The sequence below is a fragment of the Tachyglossus aculeatus genome, chromosome 26 (genome assembly GCF_015852505.1).
Source record: "Tachyglossus aculeatus isolate mTacAcu1 chromosome 26, mTacAcu1.pri, whole genome shotgun sequence".
NCBI lineage: Eukaryota > Metazoa > Chordata > Mammalia > Monotremata > Tachyglossidae > Tachyglossus > Tachyglossus aculeatus.
The window spans coordinates 20,752,556-20,775,095 of NC_052091.1; the positions used below are offsets into that span (position 1 = coordinate 20,752,556).

Below are 22,540 nucleotides of genomic sequence, written 5' to 3' on the forward strand. Positions count from 1 at the left end.
GAAAAGTCCGTGTCCCCCAGTGACCGTCCACGCGACCTGGCAGGCCGCTGCTTCCCACAGCGTTTTTTATTTTATTTTGCAAGTAAATAAATCGTCCTGACAAACCACAGCTTGGTGACCCACGCATCTCTCTCTCTTGCCTCAATCCTCCGGGCCGGAGGCCTGGCGATCCCAAGGGCCGACCGACTCCCTGTCCCAAAGCGGCTCGGCTCGGCTCCGGCTCCCCCGGCCCGCTCAGATCCTGTAGAGGAAATTCCCGTTGCTGTCGAAGAACTCCCTCCCACTCTGAACCACTTCACTGCTGAAGTCTTCGGCCCTCGCGTTGCGCTGCCGGTCCTCGCTCTGCTCCTCTGAGATGGGCGAGGGTCCCTCGTGGCCCGAGGCCCGCTGCTTCTGCCGGGGCTCCCGGACCGCCCCGGCCGGTCTCTGACCCGCCCCACTCTTGTCGTCCCGGGCGGCTCGCCCAACGTGAGGACGCTTCTCCAGCACCCGGCAAGCCGGGCCGCCCGCCGGCTCGGCCTCCTGCCTCGTAGCGGCGTCTCCGCGGAGCCCGGTCTCCCTCCCCGATGCCAGCAACGGGGCCAGGACCGGGCGGGCCGGGGCGTCGGGAAGGGCGGCCCAGGGCTGGAGGCGCCCACCCTTCCCGGCTCTGCCGAGCGCCTTCTGGTCCTGCCTCTGGCTCTGGGCGGCCGTGGGGACGAACGTGCTTCTCAAGACCCTCTTGATCACGTCAGGGCTGACGCCGAAGCCTTGGGCCAACCTGGGCACTGACCAGTCCTCGGGGAACTCCCGGAGCAGGTGCCTAGAGGGGGAGCCGAGAGCGGGGAGGGTCAGTCCGCGGCCGAGGGCCCAGAGGGCACGCGATCCACCAGGCCGGGGCCTGGGGCCGGTTCCTCCCCAGATCGGGGCCTTCTCCGGGCCTGGGAGTCTTTCAGAGTTGCTTCCGAGGTCTAGAAAATTCCTGCCGAGGGGTGGAGGTGGGCAGCGTCCCCAGGGACAGCCTGATACCACTTCTACTCCAAAAGCCCAAAGGAGGACTAGGAAGGGAATCGTACCAAGCGCTTAGTACAGTGCTCTCCACACGGTGAGTGCTCAATACAACTGACTGAATGAACAGTAACAATAATACTAATAACGATAATTACGGTGCGTGCTCCACACTTACTCTGTTCCGAGCACTCCTCTAAGGGCTGGGGTAGATACGAGCTAATCAGTGAGGACACGATCTGTGTCCCATCTGGGGCTCGTACTCTTAATCCCCATTTTACAGTTGAAGGAACTTGGGCCCAGAGAAGTGAAGTGACTTGCCCAAGGTCATCCAGCAGACAAATGGCAGAGCTGGGATTAGAACTCAGATCCTTCTGACTCCCAGGCTCCCCCGCTCAACTCACTAGGCCACGCTATGTTGCAGACTTGTACTTCCCAAGCACACAGTGAGCGCTCAATAAATACGATTGAATGAATGAATGATTCTCTACACTACAGCCACCAGACTGACCCCAGGGTCGAGTTCTTCAAGCTAGCCACAGACACAGCAGAAGGTGAAACTGCCCCCAGGGGAGACCTGGTGCTAAAGAGGAGTGGTGGGGCCTCATGGAAAGACCCCATGCCTGGGAGTTAGAGAACCTGGGTTCTAATCCCCGCTCTGCCACCTGCCTGCTGCGACACCCTAGGAAAACCACTTAACTTCTCTGTACCTCAGTTCTCTCAAGTGGGACCTGATTATCTCGTATCTCTCCTGAGGTACAGCACGGCGCTTGACACCTAGTAAGCGCTTAACAGGTACCAATAACTGGATGGCTGGAGAGCATCTCCCCACCCCGAATCCAGTGCTGTCCACCTCCACAGTCGCCCCAAACCGGCTCAACCGGTCGCCCAATAAATACCATCCGTTGGCTGGCTGACCAGGCTTCATGAACCCCTGGAAGGGTTGGGCGGCGGGGGTCACACGCGGCCCCCAGGGTAACGTTTTTGGGGGAAGGACGGGGTATCTGTTAAGCTCTATGAACCAGGGACTGTACTGAGTGCTGGGGTAGATACAAACTCATCAGGTTGGACACGGTCCATATCCCACAAGGGGCACCCAGTCTTCATCCCCATTTTCCAGATGAGGTCACTGAAGCTCAGAGAAGTGAAGCGACTTGCCCAAGGGCACCCAGCGGACAAGTGGCAGAGGCCGGGATTAGAAACCGGGTCCTTGGGCCCCCCAGGCCCGCGCTCTCTCCATAAGGTGGGGCCCGGGGTGCTCACCGGATCTGCTCCATGGCCTCCCTGCTCAGGGTCCTCGGAGGCCCGCCGGGTCCCTCCATCTGCCTCCGGAGCCTCTGGAGCTGCATCGCCTTCCGCTGCCGCTTCAGGGTGCTGGGGGAGAGAGTACGGTGAGTGGGCAGGCTGGGTGGCCCCACTTGGTTTTTAACTCTGGGCAGAGCACCGTACTAAGCGCCAGGGAGGAGACGGTACAACAGGATCAGCAGTGATAATAAGAGTGGTACGTGCTAGCCCTGTGCGCGGAGCGCCATACTAAGTGCTTGGGAGAGGACAATGCAACACGACTAGCCGGAATAACAGTGGTATTTAATAATAATAATGATGGTATCTGTTAAGCACTTACTACATGCAAAGCACTGTTCTAAGCCCTGGGGGGATACAAGAAGCAGCAGCAGCGTGGCTCAATGAAAAGAGCCCGGGCTTTGGAGTTAGAGGTCATGGGTTCAAATCCCGGCTCCACCAACTGTCAGCTGTGTGACTTTGGGCAAGTCACTTTACTTCTCTGGGCCTCAGTTACCTCATCTGGAAAATGGGGATTAAGACTGTGAGCCCCCCTTTGGGACAATCTGATCACCTTGTAACCTCCCCAGCGCTCAGAACAGTGCTTTGCAAATAGTAAGTGCTTAATAAATGCCATTATTATTACTATTATTATTACAAGGTGATGAGGTTGTCCCACGGGGGGCTCACAATCTTAATTCCCATTTTACAGATGAGGTAACCGGGGCACAGAGAAGCTAAGGTGACTTGCCCAGAGTCACCCGGCCGATAAGTGACACAGCTGGGATTAGAACCCACGACCTCTGACTCCCAAGCCTGTGCTCTTTCCACTGAGCCACGCTGCTTCGCTGTTTAGCCCTGTCTGCAAAGCACTGAACTAAGCGCTGGGGAGAGGGCGATACGATACAATCAATCAATCGTATTTATTGAGTGCTTACTGTGTGCACAGCACTGTACTAAGCGCTTGGGAGCACAAGTTGGCAACATATAGAGACGGTCCCTACCCAACAGTGGGCTCACAGTCTAGAAGAGTGGGCTCACAGTCTAGAAGGTGGGTTCACGAATTAGAAGTAATAATAGTAATCATAATAATAATGGCATTCATTTAGCCCTTACTAGGTTCCAAGCATTGTTCAAAGCGCTGGGATAGATACAATGTAATCGGGCTGGACGCAGTCCATGGCCCACACGGGGCTCAGTCTTAACTCCCAGTGAGGTAACCGAGGCCCAGAGAAGTAACTTGCCCAAGATCACACACAAGATAAGTGGCAGTGGCAGGATTAGCACCCAGGACCTCTGACTCCCAGGCCCAAGCTCTAACCACCAGACCACGCTGCTTCTCTACAGTCACCCGGCTTTAGGCCTCAGCCTCGTCCTATGCCTTCCCCGGGTGGGGATGACCCGATCACTCAGTGGTACTTATTATTTATTTTTATGGTATTTGTTATGCACTTACTATGCGCCAAGTGCTGCTCTCCATGCTAGGATAGGTACAAACTAATCAGGTTGGACCCAGTCCCTGTCCCACATGGGGCTCACAGTCTAGACACCGAGTGCTTACTTTGTGCAGAGTACTGTACTAAGTGCTTGGGAGAGGACAATACAACAGAATTAGCAGTAATAATAATAATGACGATGACGGCGGTATTTGTTAGGCGCTCACTACGTGCCGGGCACTGTACTGTATGCTGGGGTGGATACAAGCAAACCGGGTTGGGCACAGTCCCTGTCCCACATGGGGCACATAATCCTAATCCCCATTTTACAGATGAGGTGACCGAAGAAGAGGGAAGTGAAGTGACTGGGGCAAGGTCATGCAGCAGAAAAGTGGCGGAGGCAGAATCAGAAGCCGGCTTTAGACCTCAGCCTGGTCTCCTTCCTCCTCGGGAAGGGGGTGACCCAATCAATCAATGGCATTTGTGTGCAGACTACTAAGTACTCAGTACTTACTATGTACTACGCGCTTAGGAGAGTTTGATACAACAGAATTAGCTGCCACGTTCCCCGCCCATAATGAGCTAACAGGCTAGACAGATGTTAAGAGTAATAATAACAGTGATGGCATTTGCTAAGCGCTTATTATGTGCCAAGCACTGTTCTAAGCACTGCAGGAGACACAAGGTAATCAGGTTGTCCCACGTGGGGCTCACAGTCTTAGTCCCCATTTTACAGATGAGGTCACTAAGGCCCAGAGAAGTGAAGTGACTTGCCCCAAGTCACACAGCTGACAAGTGAAAGAGGCAGGATTAGAACCCATGACCCCCGACTCCCAAGCCCGTGCTCTTTCGCCTTTGAATATTGCGTAGACGTGCTTCTGTACTGCAGGCATTTTCTTCCTCTCCATCCCCGTCTTACCTCCTTCCCTTCCCCACAGCACCTGTATATATGTATATATGTTTGTATGTATTTATTACTCTATTTATTTACTTGTACATATCTATTCTATTTATTTTATTTTGTTAATATGTTTGGTTTTGTTCTCTGTTTCCCCCTTCTAGACTGTGAGCCTGCTGTTGGGTAGGGACCGTCTCTAGATGTTGCCAACTTGGACTTCCCAAGCGCTTAGTACAGTTCTCGGCACACAGTAAGCGCTTAATAAATATGACTGATTGATTGATTTCCACTAAGCCACACTGCTTCTCTGCATTAATATGAATAGATAACGTAATTTATAACACCTCGCTCGTTACATGCAGGGAATGTGTCTGCTAATTCATTCATCCGATTGCATTTATTAAGCGCTGTGAGCAGAACACTGTACTAAGCCCTTGGGAAAGTACACTCCAACAACAAACAGTGACAATCCCTGCCCACAACGAGCTCACGGTCTGGGGGGCAGAGACAGACATCAATACAAAACTGGAAAATGGGGATGAAGACTGTGAGCCCTACGTGGGACAACCTGAGTACCTTGTATCTCCCCAGGTGCTTAAAACGGTGCTTGGCACATAGTACATGCATGACAAATACCATAAAATAAATTTTAGAGAGGTGGCGTGGCTTAGTGGAAAGAGCCCGGGCTTGGGAGTCAAAGGCCGTGGGTTCTGATCCCGGCTCCGCCACTTGTCAGCTGTGTGACTTTGGGAAAGTCCCTTCACTTCTCCGTGCCTCAGTGACCTCATCTGTAAAATGGGGATTAAGACTATGAGCCCTGCGTGGGGCAACCTGATGACCTTGTATCTATCTCAGCACTTAGAACAGTGCTTGGCGTATAGTAAGAGCTTAATAAGGACCATTAAAAAATACAAGTAAATAAAATTACAGATATGTAGATAAGTGCTGTGGGGCTGGGTGGGGGGAGTTCGTGAGCTCGTCGTTGGGCAAGGATTAGTACAGTGCTAAGCACTTAGTCTAGTGCTCAGCACACAGTAAACGGCATGTCGCCGACTTAAAAGAAAAAAAGAAAACTATTGTTTTGTAGTAACTTATGTACGTTCTAGACTTCTAGACTGTGAGCCCACTGTTGGGTAGGGACTGTCTCATGTTGCCAACTTGTACTTCCCAAGCGCTTAGTACAGCGCTCTGCACACAGTAAGCGCTCAATACGATTGAATGAATGATCCCTCCCTCCCCCTCCTCCCTCGCCTTACCTTCTTCCCTTCCCCACAGCACCTGTATATGTTTGTACGTATTTATTACTCTATTTATTTTACTTGTACGTACCTATTCATTTATTTTGTTAATGTTTTGTTTTGTTCTCTGTCTCCCCCTTTTAGACTGTGAGCCCACTGTTGGGTAGGAACCGTCTCTATATGTTGCCAACTTGTACTTCCCAAGCGCTTAGTACAGTGCTCTGCACACAGTAAGCGCTCAATAAATACGATTGAGTGAATGAATGAACTGTCTCTATTTGGAGCCGACTTGCACTTCCCAAGCGCTTAGTCCAGTGCTCTGCACGCAGTAAGCGCTCATTAAATACGACTGAATGAATATCGTGCTCTCCCAAGCGTTTAGTCCAGTGCTCTGCACACAGTAAGCGCTCACTAAAGACGAGAAGCATCGTGGCTCAGTGGAAAGAGAACATGTTTGGGAGTCAGAGGTCATGGGTTCTAATCCCGGCTCCGCCCCTTGTGTGACTTTGGGCAAGTCACTTCACTTCTCCGGGCCTCAGTTCCCTCATCTGTAAAATGGGGATGAAGACCGTGAGCCCCACGTGGGACAACCTGATCACCTTGTATCGCCCCAGCGGTTAGGACAGTGCTTCGCACATAGTAAGCGCTTAACAAATGCCTTCATTACTATTATTATTATTATTATTATTATTACGACTGACGGGCTGACTGGAGGCGGCGTCCCCAACCCCGCCGTGTTGCTAGGCGACACCTGAGGCGGGGCCGGGGCCTGGGGCGCGCGCCCCCACCGCGCCTGCGCGGAGAACGAGTCCTCGGCCGTCGTGCGCCTGCGCACCTCGTCACCTCCTGCAGCAGCCGCTCCTCCGGCTCGCGGTCCTCCACCTCCCAGTCCCAGTCCGGCTCCGGCTCCGGACCCCGGCGGCCGGGGCCGGGCCCGCCGCCGCCGCCGCCGCCGCCGCCGCCGCCGCCGCGGCCCCCGGCCCACCCGGCCGCCCCCCGCCGCCTCAGCACGGCGGGCCCGAGGAGCCGCACGGCCGCCCGCCAGGGCCCCCACACGGCCGCCATGGCGGAACGGCCGGAAGTTGCGGCCCGGCGCCGGAAGGGCGGGGCGGGGCCCGTTGCCCGGGGAACCCGGAGGCCCCGCCCCCGGCCTTGCGCAGGCGCAGAAAGGGCGTCGAACTTCAAGGCCTTCGCCCGCGGGGCCCGTTGCCCGGGAAACCCGGAGGCCCCGCCCCCGGCCCTGCGCAGGCGCAGAAAGGGCGTCGGACTTCAAGGCCTTCGCCTGACACTCCCCAACTGGTTCCCTTTTTGCATGGGGCTCACAGAGGTCGTGGGTTCCAATCCTGGTTTTGCCACCCGTCTGCTGTGTGTCCTCGGGCAAGTCACTTTACTTGCCCGCGCCTCACTCACCTCATCCGGAAAATGGGGATTCTGTCATTCATTCAGTCGTATTTATTGAGCGTTTACTGTGTGCAGGGCACTGTACTAAGGGCTTGGGAAGTACAGATCGGCCGCGTATAGAGACCGTCCCTATCCAACAACGGGCTCACTGCTGTGAGCCCCACGTGAGGCAATCCGATTACCTGGTATTTACCCCAGCACTTAGAACAGTGCTTGGCACGTAGTAAGCGCTTAACAAATACCATCATGATAATTATTATTGTTATTATCCCCATTTAATAGAGGTGGTAACTGTGGCCCAGGGAAGTGAAGTGACCTTCCCAAGGTCCCACAGCAGATAAAGAGCAGACCTGGATTAGAACCCAGGTCCTACTGTCTGCCAAGCCCGGGCTCCGTCCACTAGGTCGTGGCGTTCCTCCTCCGGGCCTGGGGAGGAGGGGCAAGGGCATCCCTTCGGCCCTCCGTGGGAGCCCAGATCGGAATAATAATAATTGTGGTATTCGGTAAGTGCTTACGACGTGCCGGGCACTGGACTGAGCACAAGGAAATGGGGTTGGACGCAGTCCCTGTCCCACATGGGGCTCACAGTCTCAATCCCCATTTTACAGATGAGGGAACTGAGGCCCAGAGAAGGGAAGCGACACGCCCAAGGTCACAGAGCAGACAAATGGCAGAACGGGGATTAGAACCCATCGCCTTCTGACTCCCAGGCTCCTGCTTATCCACTACACAGATGTTGCCACCTGCAGCAGGCTACCGGGGATACCGGGGCTACTGGTTCAAAATGCCGTGGGCTGAAGGCCCACCCTGGGGGAGAGGCACTGGCGTTAGTGCCCTCCTCCCTGCCCCGGGGACCCTCCCCAACAACCGGGGCAGGGAGCGGGAACCGCCGGCCTGGGTCCCCCGGGGAGCCGTCTCCGAGCACCGCTTCCGGTCCTGGCCGGCCGGCACCCGGCTGCCTCGGGTGGGCAGCTTCGCTAATAATAATCATCGTGTTATCTGCTGAGCGCTTACCACGTGCCAAGCACTGTACTACGTGCTGGGGTAGATACAAGATCATCAGGTCCCGCGTGAGGCTCACAATTCTAAGTAGGAGGGAGAACAGGGATTGAATCCCCATTCTGGGGATGTGGGAACTGAGGCGCAGAGACCTTAAGTGCCTTGCCTCGGCACGGTCACACAGCAGGCAAATGGCAGAGTGGGGGTCAGAACCCTGGTGTGGGCTCTTTCCACTAGGCCACACTGCTACTCTTTCTCAGGCCACGCTCCACCTGGAGTCTCCCTGGGTACAGGGAAGCATTCTGTGTAAGGGGAGGCCCTCGGTCTGTCATCCCCCCACCCCCAGCATTCACGGGGCTCACCACGCTAGCAAGGTTCACGTTGCACGTGTGTACCCAGGGCTCACGACGCGCCATGGCTCCCCTCACACAGGCCTCATGGTGCACCCGGAACTTGTGCTGTTCCCAGAACTCACAGTGCACACAGGCTTCACGGGGCACACGGGGTTCCCGGGGTAGACAGGCCTCACAGTGTACACAGGGCTCTCAGGGCACACAGGCCTCCCGGTGCCCACGGGGCTGGCGGTGTACACCAGAGAACCAGGGCTCGGACTACATTTAGGGCTCAGTGTTTCCGGGGCCCACGGTGCACACAAGGCTCCCGCCACGCTCCCGGGTCCCGCTCCTGGGCACTTTGTCAGGTGGGAGCGAGCGACCCAGCTGGACCCTCCTCCCCAGTGGTGTGAGGGCGCGGTGATGGGAGGCGGGAGCCCATCCGTCTCCAAGGGGGACGGGGGGGGGGGGGGGGGGGCGGCCGGACGTCGAGGGACCCCCGGACCCTCACCTGGGGTGGCTGACGTCAAAGAGGCTGAGCAGGGCGGAGGCAGGGCCGGGCGGCCAGTCCTGGGCCGGGGGCCCGCCCGGCAGGTCCGTCCCCGTGGGGAAGGCGGCCCACGGGGCGCTCGCCTCCCTGGCAGGCTGCAGGTAGCTTCGCCCAGGGGCCAGGGACGCGGGCACCAGCCCCGCCAGGCTCCGACTCTCGGCTTCCAACCTGGTGCCGGACTGGCTCTCGGCGGCTGGAGGAAAGAGCCCACGGGCTGGAGGGCCTTTCCTGGCCGCCCCCCTCCCCACCCTCTCCCCCTTAGGGACCCTCAGGGAGTTCCGGGTGGGGCGGGGGGACAAGCCCGGTGGAAATGATGGCTTCTGGACCCCCGGGGGCCCCAGCCAAGCTGCTTCTTCCTTCCTTCTTCCCTCGCCCCCACACTGGCGTCTTCCTAACTCGACCCCGGAGGGCCTTTCCCAGCCCCTTCCCCGGCTCTCCCAGCCACAGCACACCGGGTGTCCTCTGGGCTCTGGCTGGTGGGCTGGGGATGGTGGGGGGCTCTCAGCTCCGGGCACTCCCCGGACAGGGCGGAGGGGCACGGCCGCGACAGATGGTTTAGCCGAGCGGGGCCGGGCCCTGAGGGAAAAGGGTCTGGTGCCCCGGAAAACTTTTCCGAGAAGCCGTCGGGGTGGGGCGGGGCGGCACTTACGGTTTTCCAGCCTGCCCCTGGCGCTGGCGAACTGATGCCCCCCTGCCTTCTTCATGGTCAGCTGGCACGGGGGGTTGACCATCGAGGTGCCCCTGACCCAGGAGAGGCTCTTGGGGTTCAGGTGGCAGCTGGAGGAGTGGGGGACGGTCACCCGCATCCCGGCTAGCGGCCCCAGGATGCCGGGCCCAAAGTGGCGAGAGTGGGTGGGCAGGCTGAGCTCGGGCCCCAGCTCAATGGACCGCGTCCTCAGGATGGTCAGGGGCGCCAGGTTCACGGCCGCGGGCGGCTCCCGCCAGCCCAACACGTCCTGCGCCAGTCTGGGCTGGAGGAGGAGAAGGGCAGGCCGTGACCACCCGTCGATGAATCTGGCGGACGGGTCAGCGGCGTCCCTCCCCCCGCCGTCTGCAACCCGGGACCGTCCCTGTCGCCAGAAGACGGGGCTTCCACTCGGGGCCCGGGCCCGCAGGAGGCCTGGACGCCGAGGAGATTCCGTCACCGCCACCGCACACGACCCCCGGGCCCCCACGGGCACGGTCGTGCCAAGGCCTTCGGGGGTCCCCCCCACCCCCCGTGGTGGCGGTCAGAGGAGAAAGCCAGGGCCCTGACCTGCCTCTCGGGGAAACGGGCCTGAGGCTGGTACTTGGGGCCCAGCAGGCGGGAGAGCTGGTCCGCGATGCCCAGGCTCCGGATGAGATTCTCCCTCTGCAGGAGGGCCTTCAACCGCTCCAGCTCCTCCTCCTCCACGATGTCCTGGGGCTTCATGGTGTTCAGCGGCGGAGGCTGGGATGGGAACTGCTGCAGAGGGCACGAGGTGGGGAGGGTTGCCCAGGGCGCCCCACTGGGGAACCCTGACCGTCCCCTTCTCTTCCTACCCCCGCACCAGCCCCGGCCGGGCCGGGCCGAACCCCCTCTCGGAGCCCTCCCGCCACCCGTCCCGTTCCAGAAGCCCCGGTGGCCCCAGCCCGGCTGGCACCTGTTTGTCCTGGGCCCGGGCACCAACGTAGGTCATGCGAACGAGAGAACCCTTAGCCCCGGCCCAGGGCCTGGCTTTTTCCTGGGTCAGCTCGCCCTGGCCGGCCTCCTTGTCCTTCTTTTTCTTGTCAGATACTTCTCGCTGCTCCTGCTTTAAGCGGATCTCCTCCAGCTGCTGCCTGGCGGGACAGAGCAGCCCCCGGGACTGGAGGGACAGGACACCTCGGGGTCGGGAGGGAGGGATTCGGGTCTGGGGACAAAGGGAGAAGGGGCGGACGGGAGTCCTTGGTCCTCCCTGGGCCCGCCCTCGGCTGGCGTGACCAGAAGCGCCGCTTTAGGTCAGATGGACGTGATCTGGGGGCAGTTCAGTCCTGTCGGCCATTGAGTGGGGCCCATAATCAATCAATCGTATTTATTGAGCGCTTACTGTGTGCAGAGCACTGTACTAAGCACTTGGGAAGTACAAGATGGCAGCCTGCGGCTGTGGAAAGCTCCCACACACCGTGGCCAAGACACGTGTCTGCTGATTCTGTCGTACTGGACTCTCCCGAGCACTTCGTACGGTGCTCTGTCCGTAGTTAGTGCTCGCTAAAGACCATTGATTGATTGATTGGCAGAGAGAGAAAGGGAGTCCAGCAGCAGGAAGGAGGAGTGGACAAGAAGCCGTCCAACCTCTCCATCCTCTCTGGGGGCAACGCCCACAGCCCCCCTCACCCCCACCACCACTGCTGTAGTTGCCACTGTGGCAAAACAGTTCCGAGAGGGAGTTCGTTCAGGGTTTGCTCTGTTGAGCTGCCCCCAAGACTGCCCCCCACCCCAAACTTCCATTATCTGGGAGATCCTTTGTCTGGGAGGGCATGGACTCTGGTGGCCGGCAGCTCAGAGAATGGTCCCATTCCCTTTTTTTAAAATGGTATTCATTAAGCATCTACTACGTCCCAGCCACCATACTAAGCACTGGGGTATATACAAGCCTATCAGGTTGGACACAGTCCCTATCCCATAGGGGGTCCACCATCTCAGTCCCCATTTTACAGATGAAGTACTGAGGCCCAGAGAAGTGATTTGCCCAAGGTCACACAGCAGACACGTGGCGGAGCCAGGATTAGAATCCGGGCCCTTCTGATTCCCAGGCCCAGGCTCAATCCGCAGTCAGCCATCAGTCAGTGGTGTTTGTTGAGCACTTACTGTGTACAGAGCACTGTACTAAGCACTTGGGAGAGTAACTATGATAGACGCATTTCCTGCCCAAGACAAGGTTACAGTCTAGAGGGGGAGACAGACATTAATAGAAGTCAATAAATGACTCGATGTGTATATAAGTGCTATGGGGCTGGGAGGGGGGATGAATAAAATAATAATAATTATAATGGTGGCATTTATTAAGCGCTTACTATGTGCAAAGCACTGTTCTAAGCGCTGGGGAGGTAACAAGGTGATCAGGTTGTCCCATGGGGGGCTCACAGTCTTCATCCCCATTTTACAGATGAGGGAACTGAGGCCCGGAGAAGTGAAGGGACTTGCCCAAAGTCACACAGCTGACAGCTGGCAGAGCCGGGATTGAACCCATGACCTATGACTCCAAAGCCTGAGCTCTTTCCACTGAGCCACGCTGTACTAAGCACTTGGGGGAGTAACTACAACAGACACATTCCCTTCCCACGGCAAGGTTACAGTCTAGAGGGGGAGACAGACATTAATAGCATTAAACAAATGACTAGATGTGTACGTAAGTGCTGTGGGGCTGGGAGGGGGGATGAATAAAAGGAGCGAGTTGGGCCACACTGCTTCTCCTCTTCCTCCCTGCTTCTTCTCTCCTTCTGACCCCATATCTTGTATCTATCCCAGGGCTTACCGAGGTAGCTGACACAGAGTTTAAGACTTCATAAATACCACCGTCATCGCTAACACGATGATGATCATAATAATACGAATGCGCTGTCCTTTTCTCTGACCCAATCCCTCTCTCTCGGTTCCCCCGCCTACACCCCCACCACCTGTCTTTCCCGCCCCGCCAAATCGGTCACTTTATCGGCCTGGTCCCCCCACCAGACCAGGAGCGGGAGGCCGCAGGGACGAGCGCCTCCACTCTCCAGCCCTCGGGGGTCTGTCCTTCCCTCAACCCTTAGAACCCCCTGCCCCAGGAGAGGACGCGGCCGTGGGAGGGAGGGACGCGGGGGGAAGATGGAGGCCCCCTTGCCCCGAGCCCACCTTGGCAGGTCATATACCTGGCGCACTCCTCCCTGGCTTTGGAAGCCGCTGTCTCCTGGAAGAGGGAACCGTTGTATTTGAAGAAGGGCGTGTACTTGTCGGTGTTGGGCCCAGGGTAAATGCGCCGGTAGCCGCCCAGGTGAGCGTCCTCGTACTTGATCTCCTGGTCCAGCCAGATGGCATTGGAAAGCTCCATCTGCTCCCGCCTGCAGGCCTCACACACAGCTCCCCTCAGGGCAGGGCACACCTGGGCCCCCGCGGAGGGCAGCTGCGCCCGCCACTCGCACCTCCAGCAACTCCTCTGCCCTGTCGGCCCACCCTGGCCGGCGCCCGGTTCCAGGGACCCCAAGCAGCCCCTGCCCTGCTCTCCTCCTCCTCCTCCTCCTCCTCCTAGAGGCCAACCCTCCCGGGGCCCAGCTCCGGCCCACGAGGCCATCCCAGGTCCTCCGCTGAGCTGGGTTGGCAGCCCGCTTCTGTCACCTTTCCCTTTTGGACGGTCTCACTACCGTGGCTCTACTTCCCCCGTTCTTGCCCCCAACCCATGGGGCTCGCTCGTGGGGGGCTGGACGCTCCCCTGCATCGGCCCCCGGCCCACACCAGGCGCCCCCGCCCCCGGGTACCTGGCTTCTCGGGGCGGCTGGTGGCCCTGCATGAGGCGCTCCTTGACCCTCCTCTTGTCTTCTTCCAGCACTTTCTTCTTGTTGCAGCTCTGCAGGTTGACGAGGGTCATGGCATCACAGAGCAGGGCGTCCTTCACCTCCCGGTCCAGGCGCGAGTCTGTGGTGAAGCTGGGCGAGTGGTTCACCTATAAGATAGCTCGTTACCCTGCTTGACTCCCTGAGCCGGGCCGGGGCCCGCTAGGACTGGCGACCGCCGGGCCGGGGACCGCTGTGCCGGGGATCATTGGGCGGGGGCCGCCAGGCTGGGGTCACTAGACTGGGAACCACTGGGCTGGGGACTGCCAGACTGAAGATCGCTGGACTGGGGCCGCCAAGCTGAGGTCACTAGGTGGGGGAACCAGCGGGCTGGGGACCGCCAGGCTGGAGATCATCATCATCATCATCAATCGTATTTATTGAGCGCTTACTGTGTGCAGAGCACTGTACTAAGCGCTTGGGAAGTACAAGTTGGCAACATATAGAGACAGTCCCTACCCAGATCACTGGGCCGGGGCTGCAAGGCTGGGGTCGCTGGACTGGGGACCTCCAGGCTGGCTATCACTGAGCCAGGGCCACCGGGCTGGGGTCACCGGATTGGGGACTGCCCGGCTGGGGCCACCAGTTTGGGGCCACAGGTTGAGACGACAGCAGAGGACTAGGGATGGGCACCTTTCTCCCCTGGGCTTCCGTCCAGCAAAGCACGACCAGGCCCAGAGGCCAACAGGCAGCGGCCAGTCCGGGCCGGGCAGTACCTCCCGGTGAGCCGGGCTCAGCCTCCCCTCACACCCGCCATGCCAGCATCCCGGGGAGCCCAGCTCGGCCTCTCCTCCACGTGGGCCACCCACCATCCAGCACCCCCGATGAGCCCGCTCGGCCACCCACCGCAGACCCCCCCATGGGATGGCACTCAAGCGCCCGGGGCTCAGGGGCCACCCCCTCCCCCCACACCGACCCACCAACGGGCAGGCGGGCCATCCCGGGAGCCCCTCCCCGCCCGACCCTCACCTCCAGCAGCCAGGGCTTCAACCTCTGGTCGAGGAGGATGTCGAAGCCGAGGATCTCAAAGCAGGCGCAGGTGCCGCCGCCCAGGTGCTGGGGGAAGCAGGAGCGGTAGTTGTGGCGCAGGACCGAGTGGGCGGAGATGACGGTCTTGATGATGACGTCCTTGATGTCCTCCCACAGCTTGGACCAGTCGAAGCTGTGCTCCTTCAGCCAGGCTTTCAGGGTGGACAGCTTCCTGGGTGCGGGGAGGGGGCACAGTTCTTGGGCCGGGCTGCCCCGAATCTCACTGCCCAGCGCCAGTGGGACCCCGGGGCCGGAGAACCGGGGGAAGGGGGAGGCCCGGCCGTTCGGCCTCTAGGGCTCTCGGCGACTGGAGGAGCAGCATGGCCTGGTGGCTACAGCACGGGCCTGGGACTCGGAAGGAGCTGGCTTCCAGTCCCGACCCCACCGATCGTCTGCTGTGTGTGACCTCGGGCAGGTCACCGAACCTCTCTGGGCCTCAGCCACCTCATCTGAAAACGGGGATGATGACCGTGAGCCCCCAGGGAACGTGGACTGGGTCCAACCTGATTGGCTTGTATCTGCCCCGGTGCTTAGGGCAGTAAGTGCTCGATAAATACCATGGGGGGGAAAGAAAACCGCGTGGGAAGTGACAGGAGGGCGAAGAGACAGGACGCGGTACCTCTTGCTGCCCGTCGTGCCGTCTCGGACGAAGTTCTCGTTGTTCTTGTTGATGGCATAGTTGGTCAGGTGCATGCAGACATCGTCCTGGGGGAGGAGGGGGCAGAAGGCAGGGCGTCCCGGGGCCAGCTCCCTCGGCTCCTAGGCCCGGCGCCCCTCCGGGACGTCCCGCCTCTCAGCTCAGCTCCCTTCCTTCTGACCCTCTGGCCTCCAAACCGCTCTAAGCCTTCCCCCGGGGCCGGGCAGGCGTCGCTCCAGCTCCTCGGCTCCTCTCCTGGGGCTCCTCAGGGTGGGTCACGAGGGCGGTCGCGGCACCCGGCGTCCCCGAGCCCATTCCTCTGTCTCAGGGGTCTCCCGTCCCTAGTCCTCGCCCCCGCTGATGTGCCCCTGGAGCGGGCTCTGTTGTTTTGAGGGCCTCCCTCCTGCCCCGACTCCAGCAGCCGGAGGAGGCGGTGGGGTCTTTCCCCTTCCCCAGCCCGGGTCTCTCCTCCCGCCTTCCTTAGACTTCCTCGGCTCCCGCAGCCGGGACCTCGGGGCCGGGGACGCGGGGGCCCGCTCCCGGCGTTGGGTGAAGCCCCGGGGCCACATGGGCCTCAACCCGTACCAGGTTGCCGACGCTGGGCTCCACGTAGGGCAGGGTGGCGAAGCGGGCCAGGCCCTCCTCGTACACAAAGATCCGCAGCGGGTCGCAGGACGTGATCAGCACGTAGATGCGCAGGTCGAACTTGAAGCCGTCGACGAGGAAGGGCTGCGGGAAGTGGGCCGTGGGGACCGGAGTGAGGGAGGGCCGGGAGGGCGGCAGGTCCTGGGGGTGGGAGCGCGGGGGCAGAGGGCCCCGACCTTGGAGATGTACTGCTGGCAGATCATGTGCTCTCCGGGCTTGATCTCCCGGGGGTTGCGGGTGAGGAAGATGCCTCGGCCCCTGCAGCCGCTGTCTGGCTTGCAGATGTAGGTGCGCGTTTTCCTCTGGCGGCCGTGGGCCTGGAAGTCCCCGTAACTGGGGGCGGGAGGGACCGGTCGGAGGGGACGCATCACCCCTCCGCCCGCCTCGCCTCGCCTCGCCTGAGGTTCCCCGGTGGGCGGGGGGGGGACCCCGACCTCCCGCGGCCCACTGACTCGGCGGGCAGGCACCAGGTGCGGGGGAAGATGTTGTACTCGGCCGGGTACAGCTTGTACATGCGGTTCAGGTTCCGGGCCAGCAGGTCTTTGCGGCAGATCTCCGACATGCCTGGGAAGTGGTTGATTTTCTGGAACCCAGAGAGCCGGCTGAAGACGGCCGGCGGGCAGCGGGTTCCTTCCCCTCGTCCGGAACCCCTCGGTCCACCCACCCATCAATCGATCGACCCGGCCCTACGGTGTTTACCTGAAACCTCTTCATGTACATGACCCGCTCCAGCGAGACAGAGCAGTCGGTCCAGTACACCGTCCACTCCTCTTCCTCCCCGACCTCCTGCAGGCCGCACAGCCGGGCCGCCCGGCGCACTGCGGAGACAGACGGCTTCACTTCCCTCGCCCCCACCCTCACCCCCGCCCCCGAGGGGGAGCAGGAGGGAGGATGGAACCAGGAGACCCGCAGGCACCTTGGGATAATAATAATGATGGGATTCATTAAGCGCCGACTACGCACCATGCCCCGTTCTAAGCACTGGGGAATCAGGTTGTCCCACAGGGGGCTCACAGTCGTCTTAATCCCCATTTTCCAGATGAGGTCACTGAGGCCTGGAGAAGTGAAATGACTTGCCCAAAGTCACGCAGCTGACAAGGGGCGGAGCCGGGATTAGAACCCATGACCTCTGACTCCCAAGCCCGGGCTCTTGCCACTGGGCCACGCTGCTTCTCTTGGCCTCGGAGGGCAGAGGAGGCTATCCGGGGAGGCCTCCCGCGATCCCCTCCGGCCGCACGGTTTCCCGGAGGAATCCCAGGACCCCCTCCCTGGGGCAGAGGGTGTTGCCACTTGAAATCTGGTCCAGCCACCCCAGCTCCATCGGGCCCAGAGGGAGGCCCGGCTGGCTCCAGACGCCACTCCCGCCCTCCCGCCCCTGCCCCACACCCACCCTCGGCCGAGGGAACTGGGGGGCTTTGGCCCCAGCCTGGCTTTTGACCCACGGCGGGTGTTCCGGCAATCAATCAATCAATCAATCGTATTTATTGAGCGCTTACTGTGTGCAGAGCACTGTACTAAGCGCTTGGGAAGTACAAGTTGGCAACATATAGAGACAGTCCCTACCCAACAGTGGGCTCACAGTCTAAAAGACCGGCAGGCAGCTCACTGAGCCGGTCCCCCTGATGCCAAATCCCAGCCAACCACGAGCGAGGCCCGGGCCGTTTCCGGCCCCACTGGAACCCGCTTCTGTTTGGGTCGGCGCAGTCCGGGGCCGCCCTCCCTTCCCGTGCTGCCTCGGAGGATGGGGCGGGCCCTCTTCGGGCGGGCCGGGCCCGGGGCAGGCCGCAAAAATGCTGCCCAGGCAGGGCTCCCCACGGGAGCCCGTGGCCAGTTCGGGGCTCCCAGGTGGAAGGAGTCAGGGCGTCAGTTCCCGGGGTCCCGTGTTGCCCACCGGGACCAACCCCCCCCCCCCCCCCCCCACCATTCCCCTGAGCTGGACTGCCCTCCCCACAGGCACTGCCCCACAGGGAGGTCGCGGGGCATCCAGGGAAGGCCGCGATTCCAGCCCACGTGGCTCCACCGGGGAAAACGGCACAACGGGCCCGGCCCGGGATGCCAGCAGGCCCTTGGGCGGCAGACCCCAGGGTGAGGGCTGAAACCGCGGGGCCCTCAGGGCCCCCCATCCCCGTAATGGACCTCCATCCCCGTAATGGACCCCCATCCTCCTAATGGACCCGGGCAGAAGGCAGAGGGCTTACCGCTCTCATATCTGCAGTTGGTCAGATTGATGGCCAGGAGCCTGAAATGGAGGAGGGTGGAGAGGAGAAGGAAAAGTTAAACGGGGGTGGGGAGAAGCGCAGGACAGAAGGAAGGAGCAGGAGGAAAGGGGGGATCCAGAAATCCAATTTCGGCCGGGAAAAAGCCCTGGGCAGAAAGCCTGGGCAACGACTGAACAGAAGTCATTATTACGGTATTTAATAAGTGCTTACTATGTGTCATACACTGTCCTAAGCACTGGGGTGGGTACCTAGTAAGCGCTTAACGGATGCCATAAAAAAAAAGGAGCTCACAGTCTAGAGCTGAGCTGACGGGTGTTTTTTCCTTTTTTGTGCAGGCGGTCCTCTAGACTGTAAGCTTGCTGTGAGCAGGGAATGTGTCTACCGACTCTATTACAGTTGGACTCTCTCAAGTGCTCAGTATAGTGCCCTGCACACGGTAAGCGCTCAGTAAATACGACTGATTGATCGACTGGCAGTGAGGCTTCTGTGACTGCCCCACACCCTCCTACACAGATGGGAGGGGAGAAACCCCCAGGCCTAGACGCCCCCCAGCACCCGGGGCCGTCCAGAGTTCTCTTGAGCGGATAAGTCTATTCAGCTGGAACGAGACGAGACCATCCCTACCTAGGTTTCTGCCTCTTCTTCCTGCTCCCGACATCCGAGTCCTCCGGAGGTCTGGCTTTTTTCAGGGGGTTCTGGGAGGCGGAGGACAACGACGACTCCCCACTCCCACACGCTTCCCCGCCGGTCTCTGAGGCGCCCTGCCGAGGCGAGGACCCTGGGGAGTTCCCGTTGCCCGCTCCGTCACTCTCCTCTTCCGACTCCTCCGACCGGCCTTCCCCTTCACTGGAGCCATCTTCCGATTCGCTGGCTTTGGGTTCCGCCGGCTCCATCCTCCCGGGTACTGTGAGCAAGGCGGGACACACATGGCGGAGCCAGACAGAGATGAGCAAGGCCCAGGCCATCCCAACCCCTGAGGGCTCCAGGGGCATCGGGGTGGGGGGGTGGTTCCGGGTGGGAAACGGGGCGGCGGGGTTCTGGGACGCGCGGGAGCCGACTTTGGCTTACTGGGGTGGGCCCCTTTCCCTCCTTGGGGTCCTGATGCTGCGTTCCAAAATACTAATCATCGTGGTATTTGTTAAGCGCTTACTACGTGCCAAGCGCTGTACTAAGTGCTGGGATAGATACACAGGGCTCCCGTTTTTGGACGTCTCATTTTTGCCCTCACGACGACCCCGTGAGGTCGAACGAAAGGCAGGTGTTATCATCCCCATTTTGCAGATGAGGAACCTGAGGCACAGAGCGGTTAAGGGAATCGCCCAAGGTCACGCAGCAGGCTGGCTATGGAAGCTCGAACTCGAACCGAGGCCCTCCGGCTTCCAGACCGGCGCTCTCCCATCAGACTTCAGGGCCTACCTTCCGGGACGACGTCTGCGTGGCCGGAGGAGGTGGGGTTGGTCGGAGAGGCCCGGAGATGCGTGAAGGAAGGGGGTTGGTGGAGGAGATTCAGAGTTGGGTAGCGGGAAATGAGGGCTGGCTGAGGAAAGATAGGTATGTGCGCGTCGGTACTCAGCGGGCTCGTTTTCAGCTGGTTTAGTACCGATCTGCCTACGGCAAGTTCCCGTCTGGTACTGCTTCAGCGCCAGACGCCTTTAACAGCAGTGGTATTTACTGAGCACTAATACTGTCCACAGAGCACCGTACTAAGTGCTTGGGAGAATACCCAGCATTTTGATTCTAGACTCTAAGCTCGTTGTGGGCAGAGAACGTGTCTCCCAACTCTGTCCTACTGTACTCTCCCAGATGCTTAGTACAGTGCCCTGGATCCAGTAAGCGCTCAATAAATTGATTGATTGATTGATTTTAAGGGCCCAGCCTCCCTCCGCCTCGGCTCTTTTCTCCGAGTTCCATAGCTCACGCAGCCTCAGGAAGGGAACATTAATTCATTCATTCGACCGCACTTCTTGAGCGCTCATGGTGTGCAGAGCACTGAACTAAGCGCTTGGGAAGTACAAGTCGGAACATGAAGGCATACTTCTGCAAAATGCCACTTATAGCACATGCACACGATGCCGTGTGCTCTCAGTATCCACCATTCTCGATGTTGCCAACTTGTACTTCCCAAGCGCTTAGTACAGTGCTCTGCACACAGTAAGTGCTCAATAAATACGATTGATGATGATGATGATTCTCAAGCGCCAGCTGTGGACATCCTATTGAGGAGGCTCAGATGTACGGGGCAAATCCATCATCCGTTTACTGAGTGCCTATTGCGTGCAGAACACTGTACTAAGTGCTTGGGGGAGTATGTTAGAATTAGTAGATATGATTTCTGCCCTCAAGGAGCTTGCAATCTAGCAGGGGAGAAAACCATCTATGTGAAATACAGGTACGGGAGAGGAATGAGGTATAACTATACGAACGCAAGTGCTGTGCTGTTGCTTCAGAGTGCCGGGTGGCCGCAGTGGAGAATATACAGTGAGGAGATTGACTATGACCAACCGGATTTGCTTGTATCCACCGCAGCGCCTAGTACAGTGCTTGATACACAGTGAGCGCTTAACAAACACCACAATTATTATTACTGATGGGGATGAGAGGTTAACCAGGGAAGACTCCCCTGGAGGAGTAGAGAGGCTGTGATTTGCGAGGGTGAAGTGGCGGCTGCCTGGGGAGACGTTGTTGGGGGGATTATAATAATAATAATGATGGCATTTGTTAAGCGCTTACTATGTGCAAAACACTGTTCTAAGCGCTGGGGCAGTTAGAAGGTGATCAGGTTGTCCCGTGTGGGGCTCGCAGTCTTCAGCCCCATTTTACAGATGAGGTAACTGAGGCCAAGAGAAGTGAAATGACCTGCCCAAAGTCACACAGCTCACAAGGGGTGGAGCCGGGATTTGAACCCCTGACCTCTGACTCCTAAGCCCGGGCTCTTTCCACCGAGCCATGCTGCTTCTATGGAAGGCAGGCTCCAGAAGCAGTGTGACTAGAGGAAAGCACGTGGGCCTCGGAGTCAGAAGACACAGATAGGTTCTCATCCTGACTCCACCACCTGCCTGCTGGAAGCCCTCGGGTAAGTCACTCGACATCTCTGTGCCTCAGTTTCCACTTCTGTAAAACAGGGATTCAGGACCTGTTCTCACCCTTGAGACTGTGAGCCCCCATGAGGGCAGGGACTGTGTCCAACCTGATTGCCTGGTATCTACCCCAGTCCTTAGTATACTGCTTGGCATCTAGTGAGTGCTTAACAAATACCATCATTATTACTAAGTGCTCAACAGCTACCAAAATTGTTATTGTTAATGTTATTACTCGAGGAGGCTTGGGGTAGGGTGATGGGGGTGAGAGAGATGGCTGAGGATGAATAATAATAATAATACGATTATTATATTATTATTATTATTATAAATATGATTGATTGATTGAGGAGACTTGGGCACTGGGGGGGATGTGAGGAAAGGGACACATCAGAGAGGGCTCAGAGGTGGCTCCGTGTGTGTGGAGGTGGGAAGGGACTGATTTAGGCCACGCAAGCGGATGGCGGATTGACCGAGTGGATCTGGGAGCGAGGAGGACCTGGGTTCTAATTCCTGCTCTGCCGCCTGTCAGCTGGGTGGCCTCGGCCGAGTCGCTTCGCTTCCCTGGGCCTCAGAGACCTCATCTCTGAGAAGCAGCGTGGCTCCGTGGAAAAGAGCCCGGGCTGTGGAGTCGGAGGTCAGGGGTTCGAATCCCGGCTCCGCCAATTGTCAGCTGTGTGACTTTGGGCAAGTCACTTCACTTCTCTGGGCCTCATCTGGAAAATGGGGATTAAGACTGTGAGCCCCACGTGGGACAACCTGATTACCTTGAATCCCCCAGCGCTTAGAACAGTGCTTTGCACATCATCATCATCAATCATATTTATTGAGTTCTTACTATGTGAAGAGCACTGTACTAAAAGCTTGGGAAGTACAAATTGGCAACACATAGAGACAGTCCCTACCCAACAGTGGGCTCGCAGTCTAAAAATAGTAAGCGCTTACTAAATACCATCATTACTATTATTATTATCTGTAAAATGGGGATGAAGACTGTGGGGTCCACGTGAGGGTTGGCGGGCTGGGCCCAACCCTACCAGGTTGGATCGACCCCCGGTGCCTGGCACACACAGGAAGGGCTTAAACAAATACCACGGGCGCTTAGTACGGCGCTCTGCGGGCGGTAAGCGCTCAGTAAATACGATGGAATTTAAAAACGAACCAAAGGAGAGCGGGGTGGGGGGTAGAGAGGGGCCTGAGGGGTGCGTTGCTGTAGGGTGGGGTTCGTGGCGGCCCGCCTCCCCTCCCCTACCGTCCGGTGGGGGCCCCCGCGGGACGGGAAGG

The 22,540-nt window shown here is 59.0% G+C and overlaps 1 protein-coding gene across 2 annotated transcripts; it reads right to left on the minus strand.

Moving 5' to 3' along the window:
- Positions 1 to 37: 37 nt before the first annotated feature.
- On the minus strand, positions 38 to 22,540 carry NGRN (neugrin, neurite outgrowth associated). Of its 2 annotated transcripts, none has more exons than XM_038767158.1 (18): positions 22,509 to 22,540; positions 19,596 to 19,716; positions 18,804 to 19,083; positions 18,159 to 18,199; positions 16,660 to 16,778; positions 16,413 to 16,543; positions 16,137 to 16,293; positions 15,901 to 16,044; positions 15,298 to 15,383; positions 14,619 to 14,850; positions 13,575 to 13,759; positions 12,972 to 13,160; positions 10,745 to 10,922; positions 10,378 to 10,563; positions 9,772 to 10,093; positions 9,084 to 9,315; positions 2,251 to 2,361; positions 38 to 802 (listed from the first exon to the last, which is right to left on the minus strand). In XM_038767158.1, exons 3-18 carry the CDS (start codon positions 19,070 to 19,072, stop codon positions 235 to 237), a joined length of 3,150 nt encoding a protein of 1,049 aa, XP_038623086.1. In that variant the 5' UTR covers positions 19,073 to 19,083; positions 19,596 to 19,716; positions 22,509 to 22,540; the 3' UTR covers positions 38 to 234. The 2 variants fall into 2 exon arrangements, with proteins under 2 accessions (XP_038623086.1, XP_038623085.1); XM_038767157.1 differs by having other exon boundaries at positions 10,378 to 10,566.

Excerpts from the sequence above, each read along its gene's own strand:
- NGRN (XM_038767157.1), bottom strand. The coding sequence starts at position 19,072 with ATGGAGCCGGCGGAACCCAAAGCCAGCGAATCGGAAGATGGCTCCAGT. Across the intron at positions 14,851-15,297 it reads GGCACGACGGGCAGCAAGAG|GAAGCTGTCCACCCTGAAAG; the intron begins GTACCGCGTCCT and ends CCCCGCACCCAG. Across the intron at positions 13,760-14,618 it reads TGAAGCCCTGGCTGCTGGAG|GTGAACCACTCGCCCAGCTT; the intron begins GTGAGGGTCGGG and ends GCTATCTTATAG.